Source organism: Arxiozyma heterogenica (assembly GCF_036370985.1).
Source record: "Arxiozyma heterogenica strain weizmannii chromosome Unknown scaffold_18, whole genome shotgun sequence".
Taxonomy (NCBI): domain Eukaryota; kingdom Fungi; phylum Ascomycota; class Saccharomycetes; order Saccharomycetales; family Saccharomycetaceae; genus Arxiozyma; species Arxiozyma heterogenica.
Window position 1 is genome coordinate 752,772 of NW_027042671.1, and position 15,997 is coordinate 768,768.

Below are 15,997 nucleotides of genomic sequence, written 5' to 3' on the forward strand. Positions count from 1 at the left end.
TTGATGGTGATGTGATTTTATCAAACCCTAACTTCATCTGAGCTCATTCCTCGAATTTTCGCTGTCACTAAAAATGAAAATGTTCCTCTTTTCTTTTCTTTTTTTTTTCTGTGTCACCTATTTGGGAAAGATGTCATGGAGAACGTGGGATTTAAAAAAATATCAGAGAATTAAACAATAGAACAAAACAATTTTTTGGCATGAGGGAGTGTGTAATTGGCATATATGGCTACTAAAATGGACCCCCAATACCTATTTTGGAAAAGACACTTAACAAGATACGAGTAGGGGGGAGCAGTGGATTGGGAAAACTTCATAATACTAAATAATGTCATGGAGGAGGGTGGAGAAGGGCGAAGACAGAGAGTAAGGAGGTGATCATTTAGATGTCTCTCCTTCTACAATTCTTGAGGAGTTATCATACATCAACATGCAAAAAAAAATAGTAAGCTTGGTTTTTGTCAGTAGTTATATTGTTTTGTAAACGATAGTATTAAATCTTTTTTTTTTCTTCTGGCTAATGGTTTAAGTACTTGCAGAAAATTCATTATTATATATATATACATATATTATAGGAAGATGTACGGAATATTATTACAAAAGAATTTGGTTACTTCTCTACAACACACACACACACACATATACATATAAGAAAAAAGAAAAAAAGATGCAGTTAAATAGTGAGTATTAGAAAGAAAAGAAAGAAGAGAGGTAACAGTATATTTACACAGGTTAGGTAATGGCAAATGGAGGGTCTCAATAATTATAAATGTCAATTATTTTAATCGTTTAACATAGATAAAATAATGTCTTGCTCTTCTAGTTGCTGCTGTCTTATTTTCTCCTCATTTGCCTTTTTATGTTCTAAATGTCTCTGTCGACTCTTCTTATCTTTTGAACGCTTATTTTGTATAGCTAATTTTTTAATAGCTTCTTCTCTCTCGGTAAGTCCACCTCCATTCCTGTGTCTTTCAATCTCTAGAGCCATCTTTTCCCTAGCTATAACTCGGTTTTGGACTCTTGATCTAGTGGATTGACAACTCACAACTATTCCAGTAGGGATATGTTTCAATTGAACTTTAGAGTTACACTTATTTATCTTTTGTCCACCAGGCCCTCTCCCTCCATGTAGAAAACTTTCTTCACATTCGCTTTCCATCTCTTTAGTAAATTTTGGCCTTGGAGGTAATTTGTATCTCTTGATAAATAATGGAATTAAAGTAGTGAAATTTCGTTTCATTCTTTATCTTTATTGGTTCTTGTTCTTTTCCTTTAACCCTTTTGTCTTGTGTTCCTTTTCAAATATCTATTGGTTGAGGTTGTCTCTTTACAAAGTGCTTTTGTAATTAGCGACGTTCTATATTAATGTTTTAAAAAGGCATTTCTTTTTGTTTTTTGTTTTTTTTTTTGTGTGTTTTATTTTCCTTTTTCTTCTTCTTATTTGCAATTTCTCGATTTCACTCTTTTGCTAACCTTTGAAATATCTAATTAAAAAAATTGGTCCTAACTTCGGTATCCATTTCTTATACCCTTTAATCCTTAAACACATGGTATGATATTATAAACCAAATATACAGATGTATCTTCATATAGGAACTTGCTAATAACACTTTAAAAAGAGAGAGAAAAAAAGATAGGATAAGTAAAATTTTGACATGCATGTATGATGTTTACAAGTTGTGTGAAAGCCAACATATTGGATAGTTCTAAAAGATATGTCGGATATAAATCTCCATTGCTTTCAGCACGAAGAGGGATTCAATTAACTAAGGCTTGTAATTATTATAAGAGTCCTGCGCTATTGATGTCTCATTCCATCTCTCTCCCTACACATGGTAGTGTCCCTAATTCCAAATCAACTATTAAGAATGGGAACATCCCCATTAATAATAGCTATTTCAATCAATCAGATAAAAGTGATAGAAAGATTGATGACGGGTTAGAAGGAAATGATTTAATAAAGACATTATCTGAACAGTTGATACTAGAGACCACGATGAATTTGCATAAACCTACCCGTGCAGAGAATCAGGTAGATACGTTGTCTATATATCGGGATCTATTGACCTGTTTTACTCCTAGGCAGAGTAAAGCTATTATGTCTACAATTTTGTATTTTTTAAATGAACAATTTTACATGCATTATAATGATAAATTTCTAAGAGATTTCGAGATTGATAAGCAGGACCATTTATTTAACTCATTGAAAAGTGAAATTCAATATATCATCACTAACAATCGTGACACTGAATTGAATAAACATCATTTATTGTTGACAAGGCTGAAAAGAGATTTGGATTCCATTGTGGATGAAATCAATGAATTGATTATTGATCAATACGAAAAAAACTGTAAATTGGATTTCCATGAACACAAAAATGAAAATACCTTGTTGTATAAGAGGATCAATCTAAATTTGAACGATTGTTCTAATAAAATCACTATTCAGATTACATCAGGCATTAAGTCAGAGATTGAGACACTTAGATGGCAGACGACAAGAAGCGGGTTGCTTGCCGTAGTCATCATGGCGTCATCGTTTATGATCGTTGTGAACATTTCTAATAAAAAATCTAGAAATTCTACAACAGATATTTTAATAGAAAATAATTCTAATAAGAATGAAGATGAAGTAAATGATAATGAGATTATAGATATTGAGGTTATATAAGTGTTAATAGGAGGAAGAAAGGAGAGGAAGAGAAGAGAGAAGAGATAGAAGAGATAGAAGTATACAGAATAATTAAAAAATGATTATAATTTGCTTTTATCAATTTTATTTCTTTTAGCGGAAATTTTCTTATCACGCAATAAGGCAAATCTTCTCTGAGGTTCACCATTACGCCAAAATGGTAAAGCACCATGAACTTCGTTTGAATTGGCTAACATTAAGGTGTTGACAGTATCATTGCTTGCTCTTAGAACTGTTTTCATTTGTAAGCATGCGGGTAGATACAGAGGTTTGATTTTTTCTTTTAAGTCTCTAATAATTTGGTTGTTAAAAGTGTCGACATTTAAGGGATCCATCCCCATAGAATAATCTTTGACAATGACTGTATTTAAAAGTTCATGGAAATATAATTTCTCACCAAAGACCAATTTACTAAAACTTTTATTCCAACCGATTTTTGTTGGTAGAGTTATTGAAGTGGCACCTTCACAAGATAAGCCTAATTTAGCAAAAGGAAACTGTAGGAAATTAGTCTCTGATTTAGTGTCCATAGCATAGACCATATCACAAAGAAGAACGATAGCAGCACTTAAACCTATAGCAGAACCGTTGAGACATGCGATAAGGATTTTAGAATGATTGATAAAAGCACTAGTGATATATTGATTTTTGGATAAAAACTGTTCAAGCCATAACCTCAATTCATAAGAGTCATCACCACTTGGATTATTTGATATGGTGTTAAAATCTGCACCAGATGAGAAGAACGTACCTGAACCTTGTAAAACAGTGAAATATATCTTATTATCGTTTTCTGCTATTTCTAACAGTCTTGTTATATAAAGAAAGTCATCATATGACATGGAGTTTAACGTTTGTGGATTATTTAATTTTATGATGAAAAATGGATAATTTATGGAAAAGGAAATCTTAGATTTTGGTTTAATTGCAGGCATAATGATATATATATGTATATTTGTATATGTTTTAATAGTAATTGTTTTTTTAATCTAATTTGAGATTACGACTTTGTGTAACTTTCTTATTGAAGCTTAGAAGGTTAGAGAAAAATGTTATAATGTCAAAGGAAAAGAGGAGATATGTAGTCAATAGCTTATAATATACAAGAAAATATTCAAATATTCAAACAAAAGAACGAATAAATAAAGGAGGAAGAATATATTCTAAAATAAAGTTTGTATAAATATAAATGTATGATATAGATTTATAGTACTTGTTTGGTTGTCTCTTTTGTTGTCAAATATATATATATATATAATAAAAGAATATAAGGTAATGTTCTTGTTTACTCCCTACAACAAATTAAGGGTTACTGTCTTACAATGTTAACCAAAAAACCAAGAAAACAACATCCATACATAAATATAAATATACTAATTTATATACATATGTAGACATAAATATAATATATACAAACTTATTGATGTTCTTATATTTTTTTGTGCTTGTAATGACTATTAGAAAAATACAGGGGAGAAAAAAGCAACAGGGAATTAGTATTACTAACTCCGACGAAGTGGCACAGACTAAAAATCTTTGACTTTGGCATGTAATAAGAACAATAGCAGCTATTCTGTACTGTACTGTACTATGTAGTCACCCATGGATATTTGAGAAGTAGAGCTTAGGAGAGGCTTGAGTCTGTGTAATATGAGTTGGTGTGTGCATGTATGTGTGTTATTTCACTTCAGACGTTTTATTTCTTCAGTAGTTGTCGAGCGTTATGTGTGACCTATCATGATACCATCATAACTCTTTAGAGATTTTAAAGTGACCTTGAGTTTCAGATAATAGTGTTTGGAATTTGATAAGAAACTACATAGACTTTTGTAATAGCATATCCAGCAATTTGATATTGATTCGATTGCCATGTCATCTCAGATCACCTTTGGTGTCTTGTTGTTGTAGAGTGCTACACCTTTCATTCAATAGCGTGAGGGTGTCTGGATTGTTCTGCTGGTCACTTCCTCAAATTTTTTGTTCCTTTAATTTCCCCTAACCTCAATTTTTTAAGATGAGATGAGATGAGATGAATCAATGCTAAAACAAGGAAGAAAAAAAAAAGTAAGAAAGCGTATACAGGATAAAGGAAGACAGAGATCTAGTCCTTGAGCTTTTTGCATGTACGTGGTAGTTTCAGTAAACATTAATAAGTTAGACTAAGTTTGTATATATATGTCCAAAGTCGATACATTATTGGATTTAATACAGGTAGTAATATCATAGTGTTGGTTTAATATGTCAGACGTAGAATCATTGACTTGTGGTGATTTATTTGAAGAACCAGAGAATTTCCGCCCGCCTCCACCTGAACCACATTTTGCCAACTATGAGCGTTCCTACATATCGCTAAAATCAAAATCTAAGCAGAAATCAATCGAATTAAGATTGGTCGGTTCCTCTCCATTATGGGGTCATTTGCTTTGGAATGCAGGGATCTATACTGCTAAACATCTGGATCTTCATCCAGAGTTGGTCCTTGATAAAAATGTTCTTGAATTAGGTGCAGCTGGTGCTTTGCCCTCCGTGATTGCTGGGCTCATCGGTGCAAGACGTGTGGTGGCTACTGATTATCCAGATGTTGATTTAATCGATAACATAAAACATAACGTTCGTGCGTTAGAGAATGTCTCCGTGGAAGGTTACATATGGGGGAATCAATATGCTGATATAATAAAGCATTTGACTGGCAATAATGATGAAAAAAAATTCCAATTGATTATTTTAAGTGATCTAGTATTCAATCATACCGAACATGATAAACTATTGAAGACTACAAAGGATTTATTGTCTAAGGATGGTAAAGCTCTGGTCGTATTCTCCCCACATAGACCACACCTATTGGATGCAGATTTGGATTTCTTCAAGAAAGCTCAAGAAGATTATGATTTCAAGGTGGAGAAGATTGAAATGGTTAATTGGAAACCAATGTTTGAAGGTGATGCTGGTCCTGCTGAGGTTAGATCTCGTATTTATGCATATTATTTAAGCTTACAGTAAAAATAATGTATTTGTGTATGTATATATGTATGTATGCGTTATCCAAATAATAGAGAACAGATGATATCAAATCATATGTAACTTCTCTTTGTTTTTTCTTCTTTCTTTTTCATCTATATACACTAATAATACAGTAAATTACTACTATCAATAAATACTATTACTAAAAATTTAACATTAGAACTCAACACAAACCAGCCTACTTTGGCTTTCTGTAGTTTTGTTTCTTTAGTTGATTATTGATTGCAGAAGAATTTAAAAAAAAGGAAAACAAAAACAAAAATATTAGGGAGAAGTAAAAATGAGAATTAAGTGAGAGGAAACTATAGAATGTACATATAATTTTGTGAAATAATATTGGTTAAGTTGGTTCAGTTTTATCATTGATATTAGTCCTAATTGTAAAATTACTAATGAGGAATGAAGGTGAAATGGGGTTATATGAAATTTTGTTTTAAATTAGTAAATCCACATTGTGTGAAGACTTGACCATCTTGATCGTATGCATAACATGTAGTGCCACTTGCACATTCCATTGTGATCCATGACCCAAAGTTGCATATGCCAAAACTTCCATCACTAGAGCATGCTAATTCACCGTCTGTGCATGTAGATTCACCATTATATTTGCCTTCTGAATATAATTTGTTTAGTTGTTGAGCCTGTTCATGAGCTGTATTAGATGATGTAGGTGTACCAGAAGTGGAAATTGTAGTACTTGCGGTAGTAGTGGTGCTAACACTTGTAGACAGTGAAGCAGAAACTGGGGATAGAGTCGAAGTGATACGTTGAAAGGAGGATGTTTCAGTAGAGATGGAATCATCGGTGATGGTTGTAGCAATAATAGTAGGAGTAGTAGGTATTAACGTAGATGTTGTTTCACCAAAGGTACCAATAAATGGGATAATGGAGGATGGAATTGTAGTAGTACCGACATTAGGTGAAACATCGTTGGGTTGGAAACTAGCAATACTCACTGGTAGAGGAGTAGAAATTGAGGTAGTACTAGAGCCATTAGAAACGGTCAAGGTGAATGATAGTTGTTCTGTTGATGTTGGAGCAACAATAATGTGAGAGATTATACTACTAATACTGTTATCAGTGCTGATAATTGTAGAAGCTGTAGAAGTAGTGGACATCGTGACGGTAGAACTGAGAGTAGAGACAGGAACAGAAATTGGTAATAAAGTAGTTGTCTTCCTATTAGACAATGAGGAAGAAGAAATACCATATTTAGAAGTCGTCGTCGTTTTGGATGCAGTTGTGGCGACTGGTGCCAATGTAGAAGTACTCCTGATGTTGGAGAAAGACAACATTATAGAAGTAGAAGAGGGCATTACTAGAGATAAAGTAAATGCTACTTCGCCTGAAGAGGAGGTTGAAATAGAAGATATGGCAAAGGAAGAGGTAGAAGAAAAGGCAGGGGAAGAGGTAGTAGAGGAAGAAGTAAAGCTAGAAGAAGATGCAAGGGATGAGGTAGTAGAGGAAGAAGTAAAGTTAGAAGAAGATGCGAGGAATGAGGTAGTAGAAGAAGAGGCGGTAGAAGAGGCGGAGGATGATGAACCTGAACTGGAAGAAGAAGAGATGGAGCTGGAAATTTTATCATTTAAAAGAGCTTCAATATTTTCAATATAATTTTTCCCATCAATCTCATAAGTAAATGCTTGCGATGCGTCCCAAATCGATATACCACCGAAATTGGCAGATCCTTTAATTGAATCAATAGTCTCTTTCAATAAATTCAAAGAAGATATGAAGCCTGAACTTGCAGCAGTTGGAGAACCAGGTAAGCCTAAGAACAACTTAATATTAGGATTTGGCGACATAGTAGTGGCATAATTTTCCCATTCATTCCAATTGAATTGTTTATCTACATTACAATAGTTGTTATAGAATTGGATAAAGGCAAAATCGACTTCAGAGTTTGTTAATAATTCGCCTACTGAAGCGTCAGGATAAGGACATTGTGGGGCAGCAGAAATATAATATGGTTTGGAACCTTCTTTGAAAAGTTCTCTTAATTTGTTGACTAAAGCAGAATAACCTATTGGGTTATTATTTTCAATATCAAAATCAAAACCATCAATCAATGCTGAATCGAACGGACGGTCCACAGAAGCTGAATCAGATCCCTCACCAAACGTATTCCATAAAGTTTGAGCAAAAGATTCGGCTTCTTCATCTGTAGTGAAGCCATAAGAACCAGAAGAACCACCTAATGAAAGGAGGATTTTCCTACCTAAAGATTGACATGTTTCAATATCAGAAGCAATTTCAGCACAATGTAATAGGTTCGGATTATTACTGAAAGTGTCAGAACAGGCATTAGCAAAATTTAATTCCATTGGATCTGGGAAAACATTTAAAAATGAAAGAATGAAAATATTTGCATCGGAAGATTGGCAATATTCAGATAACCTTTGTTGATTACCTTCAGAGTTTTGGCCCCAATATACAGCAATATTGTTTCGACTGTCAATATCAAATGAAAGTACGTACTGTATTAGAAGTATTAAAAAGGAAATAAATGTGTTAAATGAAAGCATTATTTTATGTGTGTGTAAGTTGGTTGGTAGGTTATTTTAAAGAAGAATATGAAAGGTAGCGAATTGGTCTATATAATCAAAGGAATGATATTTGAATATTGAGTAAAGATCAAAAGGAAAGGAATATAACGAATGTATTTAGTTTGTTAGTTTTTTATTTTTAACTTGAGCGAATGAAGATGAACAAAGTTTTGCCTATTTATACTTTGATTATTAGAAATACATGTTAATAGAAAGATTTAAAGAGAATAATGGTTTACGAAAGACATAATTCTGTAGATCATTTTTCATAGAAGTATCTTGCACCATTATATATATGTAAGTATTCGATTACAACATGTCGAATCTTTATGTTTTATCACCATATCTTATTTAATGTAAATAAACTGTAACCAGCATGATAAATGGCTGAGATTATTTATTTTTAGATGAGAAATCATAATGGATTAGTGTGTGTGTGCGTGCCTGTGCAATATCATTTTTGATTATATTTACACAATTGAGGATATGTCATTTTGACTGAATATTACAACAAAGGGTTAATCCCTGAGTTTCCATTATAATTACATTGAATATTCTTGACTATTACAATATTTCTTATTTACATTATAGGTTGTTTTGTAAACAAACACAGTCACACGTAAAAAAATAGAGGAAGGGGAAAAAGTTTGTTAATGTCCATGGATGGATAATATTTGGTGGAACTGTTGAACACAAGGTAAATAAAATGAAACTTGGAATAGCATTTGTTTTTTTTTTCTTTACTATGTTTACAAGTAAATAATGTAATTATCAAGCTTGGCTTTTTCTGTAAAATAAGTTTGTTTATAATATGCTGGGCAAATTCATATTTGTCTTTGCGCAGCTTTATGGTGTGGTGTATGGGTTGTTGTATAATATTGCATTCTGGGTGTGTGGGTGCACACTGTTACTCATGGTTGCGTCTCGTTCAAAATGATTTTCTTGTTTTGTTTTCTTTTCTTTTATTCCAAGTTCAAGGTTGGGGTTGAAGTTGAGATTGAACCAGAGAGTTAGTAATCTAACGGAAGAGAATCTTAAGTTGTTCAGATATTTTAGAAGATGACTATGTCTGAGCAATCAAAAGAGTATTGAGTTGCTACATAGTCTATTATTAGCATTCACTCTTTATCTTTTTTTTTTCCTCATTTCCCACTTTGTTTAATATTTCTTGATTTCCCCTTACTAAGCAAAATTATGCTATTATCTCGTTTAAATACGTGATTTTCCTTACTTTTTTGTTTTTTTTTATTGTTGGTATCACAATAATAATAATAGTAACAATAGTACTAACAGTAATAATAATAGTATTGTTTTTTCTTCGATTATCAATTGTCAGTAACTAATTATTCAGTTATCATTACTAAGTACTGTTTTTGTTATTGTTTTTTTTTTTTTTTGATTTCTTCTGAAGAGTTTTTGCTGTTCGAGAAGTTTAGTTGTACTTGTAATATCAACTGGAAGCATATATATAAAATTATACAACATACAGATCCCTTCTCTTCTTCTTCTTTCCTTGATTTCTTTTTTCTTGTTTATTGGTACTTTTCTTTAGTGTTTATTTAAAATTAAATGTAATCAATGAAGTCAATTGAATTATTAAAAATATATAACTAGTATTAAAATGGCAAGAACCTCATTTAATGAAATTATCAGTAAAGATCATCCTATCTATAAACCTGAAAAGAATAGATATTGGATTTATGGGGCATTTGGTTGTCCCTTTTCTCATAGAGTAATGATAGCTAGATCTATCAAGGGTCTGAATTCAGTCATTGGATTGACTATAGCGCATTGGTTAATGGGTCCCAATGGTTGGAGATTTATTCAATCAGATAAACCATTAAAGGAACAACCATTTAGATATGATGGAGGGGTCACTTCTACAGAGAATGACAATTCAACAACTTTTGTCGGTGTTGATGAGAATTTAGAGAGGTTATTTGTTGATGGAACTAATGATCCTCATTATAATACGAGAAGTATTAAAGAGTTATATAGGAAAAGTGATCCTGAATATGCCGGTGTCTTCTCTGTTCCTATACTATGGGACTTAAAGACTCAAACTATTGTTAATAATGATAGTGGTCAAATAGTTAGATTATTGAATAGTGATGTTTTTGATGAATTTGTGGACTCACTAAATTCTGCTAATCCAGAAAATAAAAAAGTTGATTTAGCACCTGTAGATTTGATTCCTCAATTGGATGAATATAATAAATGGTTACAAGTTAACATTAATAGTGGTGTCTATAAAGTTAATAACGCTGTTACTCAGGAAGAATATGAGAATCAATCTAAAAATTTATATAATAGTCTTGATGAAATTGAAAAAAAGTTGTCTAAAGTTTACTCCGATTTGGAATCCAGATTTGGTAAAGAAGATAAAAATAAAATATTATCCAACTTCTATCTTTTCAATAATCAAATTACAGATTCCGATATTAGATTATTTACCACAATTATCAGATTTGACCCTGCATATTATTCACATTTCAACTGCAATTTCAGAAACATTAGAAACGATTATCCCTTTATACATCTTTGGTTAAGAAACATGTATTGGAATCATGCTGCTTTTAAATTAACAACTAATTTTGACCATATAAAATTGTTTTATGCTAAATCTTTTAAGAAGACTAAACCTACAGGTCTTGTAACTTTAGGACCAGAATTCGATATTTTACCTTTAAATTAATTGATTAGGAAGGTATGCTGTTTTAATGTATGTGTTTTTTTCTTTTTCACTCCAGTATCTATATCTATATATGTCTGTGTTTATATATGTATGTAGAGTATATGTGTAGGAATTGAATAATGAATTGGTTTGTTACGATTATATCTAAGATGATATCCATATCGGTGGTTAATATATGAATAATTAGCGTTTTTTTTTTTTTTGTTTATTGAAAATTGTATAAATCTATAGATATTTTTAGAAAAAGTTAAATTTTTTCCAATCATTGTGTCAAATAGAAAGAAAATAAAAAAAAAAAATTTGACTTGCAATAATAATTTCGATTGTTCAATGTTGGTGGTCATTAAACCTTTTTCAGACACACGTATTATTAATTGGTACTCTTGGCACTCGAAACATAACTAATAATAAATCAATGTAACTATAGGAGTCAACTTATTAAATAGTTTCATTAACATACAAATACATATTTATGAAGTTGAATTTTCAAAGAATTTTGTCTCCCAGACGCTGACAAACTCATTCTTATCACTTGGCTTCTTTTTTATATTTTTTATAATAGATAGCATTTTCCTTACGTTACTATTTATCTCCTCAACTTCTTCATGAATATCCTCTTTAGTAAATGTTTCATCTGCCATATATATTGTACAAGTGAGATTATCCACAGCTGCAGCAATAGATTTATGTAACTCATTCAAATCATCTAACATCTCAATAGTGTAAATCTTAGGCGGATCCTTAGACATAATAACATTTCTAAAAGAATTAAATAGAGTTCTAATTAAAATAACTTTATGTTTCCATTCCTTCATAATAGGTAATATAATGTCAATAAGATCCTCTGTGATCTTTTCAGAACTTTTCTCTTCCTCCTCTACTACTACAACATCCTCCTCCTCAGCACTATCTAAATTGTCATCAAGGAACTCTAGTTTTTGTCCAATGTTTCCCTCTGGATCTTCAAGGAATTCATCCACTTCTTCCATTACATCACGGATCAATTGCGAACTTGTCTTAAATGACCCTGCAAGGACACCAAGGTCTTGCAATTTACTTATTTCATCCCAACTATCACAACACGACCAAATCATCCCAATGCAAATTAATCTTTCTTCGTCATATTCTCTGTTATCAAATTTAGATTCCAATTCTTGACATAGCAATTTCAATGAAGTTAAATATCTTAAAACAGATTCGTCTAATTTTTGCAATAATAATTTAGTATATCTTTTACCGTTATAAAATAAAGGTAAGAGACTAAAAAGATAAAATGTTGTGTCAATAAGTGACTTCAATTCTTTATAAGTTGCTTCATAATTTGTTTCTTTAAATGTAACCGGTTTTAAAATGATACCTAATTTGGTAGAATGTGACCTAACTAATTTAGACAATTTAGACAATTCAATCAATGGTGTTGATTCCTGTAATTTGGTTTTAGATTCAATGGAATGGATTGCTTCTAAGTTATCATTATATCTAGCCAAAAACTCAATTTCAATGGCTGATTTTAACTCAATTAAATGGTTTAAACTAATTTTTGAACCATTACTCATATTGAGAGATTTTCTTTACCTTTCCTAACTCTTAATTAATTAATTGATAGATATGATATATATTTGTTGTATGAAAAGATATTTAACCCTTCTTTGATGATTGTAATATTACAAAGTTTGATGAATTTAGTAGGAAAAAATTTTTTAACCCTTTCACTACATTAAAAACATCTTAAAAGAAATATAAATTCAAGTCCAAAAGAAGTTACTCGTAATTCTGAATAAAACTCATCAAATCAAAAAAACAAACAAACAAACATTTTTCTAGAATATAACGGCTTTATATTAAGTAAACAATGTTATTACACACATATTATATAATAAAGTTGAGATAAAAGTTTGTATATATGACAATTATTTAATCAACTTAGGAAACGTTTGGAGATGGGTTCATCTTTCTCTTACCGTTGGTTAAGGTAACGTTGACGAATCTTCTGGTGTATAATAATCTCTTGTAAGCTCTACCCTTTGGCTTCTTTGGCTTTTCAGTCTTTTCAACCTTTGGGGTTTGGGATTTAACTTTACCAGCACGAGCTAGAGAACCGTGAACTTTAGCCTATATCAATATGATAAAAGATAAAAACAAACAAAGCAATTTATAACAAATTTTTTTTAATTTGCAAATAAACATGTTTTAATCAATTTTTTGTTAGTATAATAAATTCTTTCTTTACTCATAATCAAACAGAAATACGCAGCATTCATTACAAATGTATTAATACTTCCTGATACTTTCAATACATGCGCATTTATCCTATCACAAATATTTTTACTTGTTGTTATCAATGACTCTAATTTTCTTTCCTCATTCTCCTTGTTTTAACATTCAATACTTTTAATATAACGTAGGAAGACACAGTCTCATTTAAACTCGACACTTTTTATAAAATCACATCTCTCCTCATATTGTAAACCATATACAGACTTGTAATCCTGTTTATTATTCTTCTTTTTTTTCATGTTACTTTCACTTTAACTCTCCTCAATGTTGCAGTTTTAATTTCTGTTCATTATTGCATAAATAAACTGATTCTATGTACGTACCATTTTGTATTACTAGTTTATTGGTTTTCTGAGGTCTGTACCTTATATGTGTTGCCAAGTGTTGGGTAGCACGCAATATATCCAACATATAGCGTTTGAATATATCGAAATTAAGAGATTTCCTTTGTTTCTTGGAGTGTATAGTGCAGTAATCCAAAAGCTAACTAGACTGCAACATTGGAAGGTACCAACAAAGACCAAGGTTCTAGTGGCGTTCCGGCCCTCCGCTAGGCAGACATTCAAGAGAGCAGCTGCCCTCAATTAGACAGGGGATGATGTAGCTAAAGGGAAAAAAAAGAAAAGGGTAGGATAAAGTGAAGGATGCAAAGGTAGAAGGAATAGGAAGAGGACCGAAGAAAAGAAGACTCTGGTTGTTAAGGAGAGGGAGACAGGCATTGCAGAAGGAGATAGGGAGTTTTACTAAAAATCATCCTTACCAATTCACCTTAGTAAGACCGTTTTGAAGACATTTTTTCTACCATTCATTACTGCATTTACCCAATCAGGAAATTATTCTTTTTTGTGAAAAATCAGTCTCTCCACAAAATCTCCAAAAAAAATTCTAAAAAAGGAAAGTTGAAAAATACGAATAAATGAAAAAGTTGTAAATATTATTGATACTTTTTTTACAGTAAAGGTATGGGTCTTATAACGGTCCTTTCTTTCTTACATTGAAATTAGGCATGAGACTTCCCCTAATATACTTATCGTATTATTATTATTAGTATTGTAATAATCATTAGGATTCCAAAGATTTACTTTCGAAAGCGAATAAATTCTGAAATATTAAAACAATTAAAACTGCTATTTTGTATATCTTTGGTCATATAACAGTCACGATACTTGCAATGATTTGCTCTTCAACATGTAATAGATAATCTGACCTTTTTCTTTCAAACTTGAACTATCACTAATTTGAGAGTTTTCATCGTCCTGATCTTCTTCACTTAATCCAGGCTCTCTCTCTAACGAGCAATGAAGTATACAACATTGATCATGTGCAATTGCTAATAGAACTTGATCAAAACTAGTATACAATTTTGTACAAACTTTCCAGTCTCTTGGTTTCAGTTTGACACTGTATTGTATTTTATTATCTTCTTCTGCTTGTTCTACTAATCTTGATATTTCCTGCAATGGATTTTCTCCAGAAGAGGTATGTGCGCCTGAGACATGTTTATCCAACATTGTTCCATTACCTACCATCTCACTGTCTTCTAGTGCATCCTCTTCATATTCATCATGATACATATATCTTCTATCATTCTTTTCAAATGGTGCTGTTATTGTTTGATTACCCTTTGGAGCTACATGAAGAGTACCAGTGCTATCACTACCACTGTTAGTAGCCTTATTGTTATTATTATTATTGTTACTATTCTTAGACATGGCACCATGATTAGTATCACTTTCTGTTAAGTTATTCAGTTGGTTTTCCTCTTTCATCGGATCATACGAAACATCTAATGGTCCGTTCCATTGAATTGATATGTCCCATTCAACTTGATTTACAGATAAAAATAATTGTGGATCATCTCCATTTCGATATGTAATTGCGTTTAGTTGAATATCTTTGACATTGCTATATCTACCAATTCTTTTCAGGAAACTCTGGAAGGGCCTACCAAATTCACCATAACTGGAAGGTAATTTCAATACTAATGGAGAAACATGAATAACCGGTTCCTTTAAAGATACATCTTGTTCCCACAATAATCTTTTCACCGGGATCATAAATTTATGTATGACAGTCTTATTTATGAGATTGACATCATCATTCACAACTTTTTCACTTTTATTCTTTAAACCAATGGTTTTCGATCTTATGGTTTCTTGGAATCTCATTGTAAAACTATATATTGGGGAAATATTTCTTCTTTTCACACTAATCTCATTTTCTTGATTCTCTGAATTAACGTTATGGTTATCCGTGCCTCTATTATATATTTCTTTCCATTCTCGAATCTCTTGCAATCTAATATCTATTGCAGTTATGGAACCTTGAGATAATGCTTTATCATACTGCTTCAATACACTCAATATTCTATTGCAGTTTACTTCCAGAGATACAGGCCGGTCTTTTAATGAACTTACGAAATAGCATTTAAACACATCATTGGGTATAGTACACCAAAGCTGTCCATTATTGATATTCACATTATTTGATGAAATTCCTGCAAGTTTAGGAGTGGAGATAATAACTAATCTATTTTTAGTAAACCTTAAAACTGCCTGTTCTCGAACAGAAGCGACGGTAGATAAAGTTGTCTGCAATAATTTATAATCTTCAGGCTGCTCAAATCCATTTAAGACAAGTTTTATTTTCATTAATATAACACGTCTTACTTTTGAACGTCACTATTGGGGATGCTTTTGTCAATAGCAGAACTCTATATTTTTGGTAGAAACTACTGTCTAATTTTATTTATTAATTTGTCAAGTT

The 15,997-nt window shown here is 31.6% G+C and overlaps 9 protein-coding genes across 9 annotated transcripts; 3 read left to right on the top strand and 6 right to left on the bottom strand.

Moving 5' to 3' along the window:
- Nucleotides 1–781: 781 nt before the first annotated feature.
- On the bottom strand, nt 782–1,240 carry RSO55 (Rso55p; the record flags this gene model as incomplete). The annotated part of the gene is made up of 1 exon (XM_064858742.1): nt 782–1,240. One exon carries the CDS (start codon nt 1,238–1,240, stop codon nt 782–784), a length of 459 nt encoding a protein of 152 aa, XP_064714565.1.
- A 423-nt stretch (nt 1,241–1,663) lies between these two features.
- On the top strand, nt 1,664–2,671 carry PUT7 (Put7p; the record flags this gene model as incomplete). The annotated part of the gene is made up of 1 exon (XM_064858743.1): nt 1,664–2,671. One exon carries the CDS (start codon nt 1,664–1,666, stop codon nt 2,669–2,671), a length of 1,008 nt encoding a protein of 335 aa, XP_064714566.1.
- An 83-nt stretch (nt 2,672–2,754) lies between these two features.
- ECI1 (dodecenoyl-CoA isomerase) lies at nt 2,755–3,627 on the bottom strand (the record flags this gene model as incomplete). Its single annotated transcript, XM_064858744.1, has 1 exon — nt 2,755–3,627. The coding sequence occupies one exon, from the start codon at nt 3,625–3,627 to the stop codon at nt 2,755–2,757; it is 873 nt and encodes a 290-aa protein (XP_064714567.1).
- Nucleotides 3,628–4,930: 1,303 nt separating this feature from the next.
- NNT1 (S-adenosylmethionine-dependent methyltransferase) lies at nt 4,931–5,692 on the top strand (the record flags this gene model as incomplete). The annotated part of the gene is made up of 1 exon (XM_064858745.1): nt 4,931–5,692. One exon carries the CDS (start codon nt 4,931–4,933, stop codon nt 5,690–5,692), a length of 762 nt encoding a protein of 253 aa, XP_064714568.1.
- A 437-nt stretch (nt 5,693–6,129) lies between these two features.
- CTS1 (chitinase) lies at nt 6,130–8,238 on the bottom strand (the record flags this gene model as incomplete). Its single annotated transcript, XM_064858746.1, has 1 exon — nt 6,130–8,238. One exon carries the CDS (start codon nt 8,236–8,238, stop codon nt 6,130–6,132), a length of 2,109 nt encoding a protein of 702 aa, XP_064714569.1.
- Nucleotides 8,239–9,880: 1,642 nt separating this feature from the next.
- PWA37_002145 (uncharacterized protein) lies at nt 9,881–10,954 on the top strand (the record flags this gene model as incomplete). The annotated part of the gene is made up of 1 exon (XM_064858747.1): nt 9,881–10,954. One exon carries the CDS (start codon nt 9,881–9,883, stop codon nt 10,952–10,954), a length of 1,074 nt encoding a protein of 357 aa, XP_064714570.1.
- A 470-nt stretch (nt 10,955–11,424) lies between these two features.
- On the bottom strand, nt 11,425–12,510 carry PWA37_002146 (uncharacterized protein; the record flags this gene model as incomplete). The annotated part of the gene is made up of 1 exon (XM_064858748.1): nt 11,425–12,510. The coding sequence occupies one exon, from the start codon at nt 12,508–12,510 to the stop codon at nt 11,425–11,427; it is 1,086 nt and encodes a 361-aa protein (XP_064714571.1).
- Nucleotides 12,511–12,877: 367 nt separating this feature from the next.
- On the bottom strand, nt 12,878–13,642 carry RPS30A (40S ribosomal protein eS30 RPS30A; the record flags this gene model as incomplete). Its single annotated transcript, XM_064858749.1, has 2 exons — nt 12,878–13,059; nt 13,555–13,642. The coding sequence occupies 2 exons, from the start codon at nt 13,640–13,642 to the stop codon at nt 12,878–12,880; spliced, it is 270 nt and encodes an 89-aa protein (XP_064714572.1).
- A 746-nt stretch (nt 13,643–14,388) lies between these two features.
- MEC3 (Mec3p) lies at nt 14,389–15,882 on the bottom strand (the record flags this gene model as incomplete). Its single annotated transcript, XM_064858750.1, has 1 exon — nt 14,389–15,882. The coding sequence occupies one exon, from the start codon at nt 15,880–15,882 to the stop codon at nt 14,389–14,391; it is 1,494 nt and encodes a 497-aa protein (XP_064714573.1).
- Nucleotides 15,883–15,997: the final 115 nt, after the last annotated feature.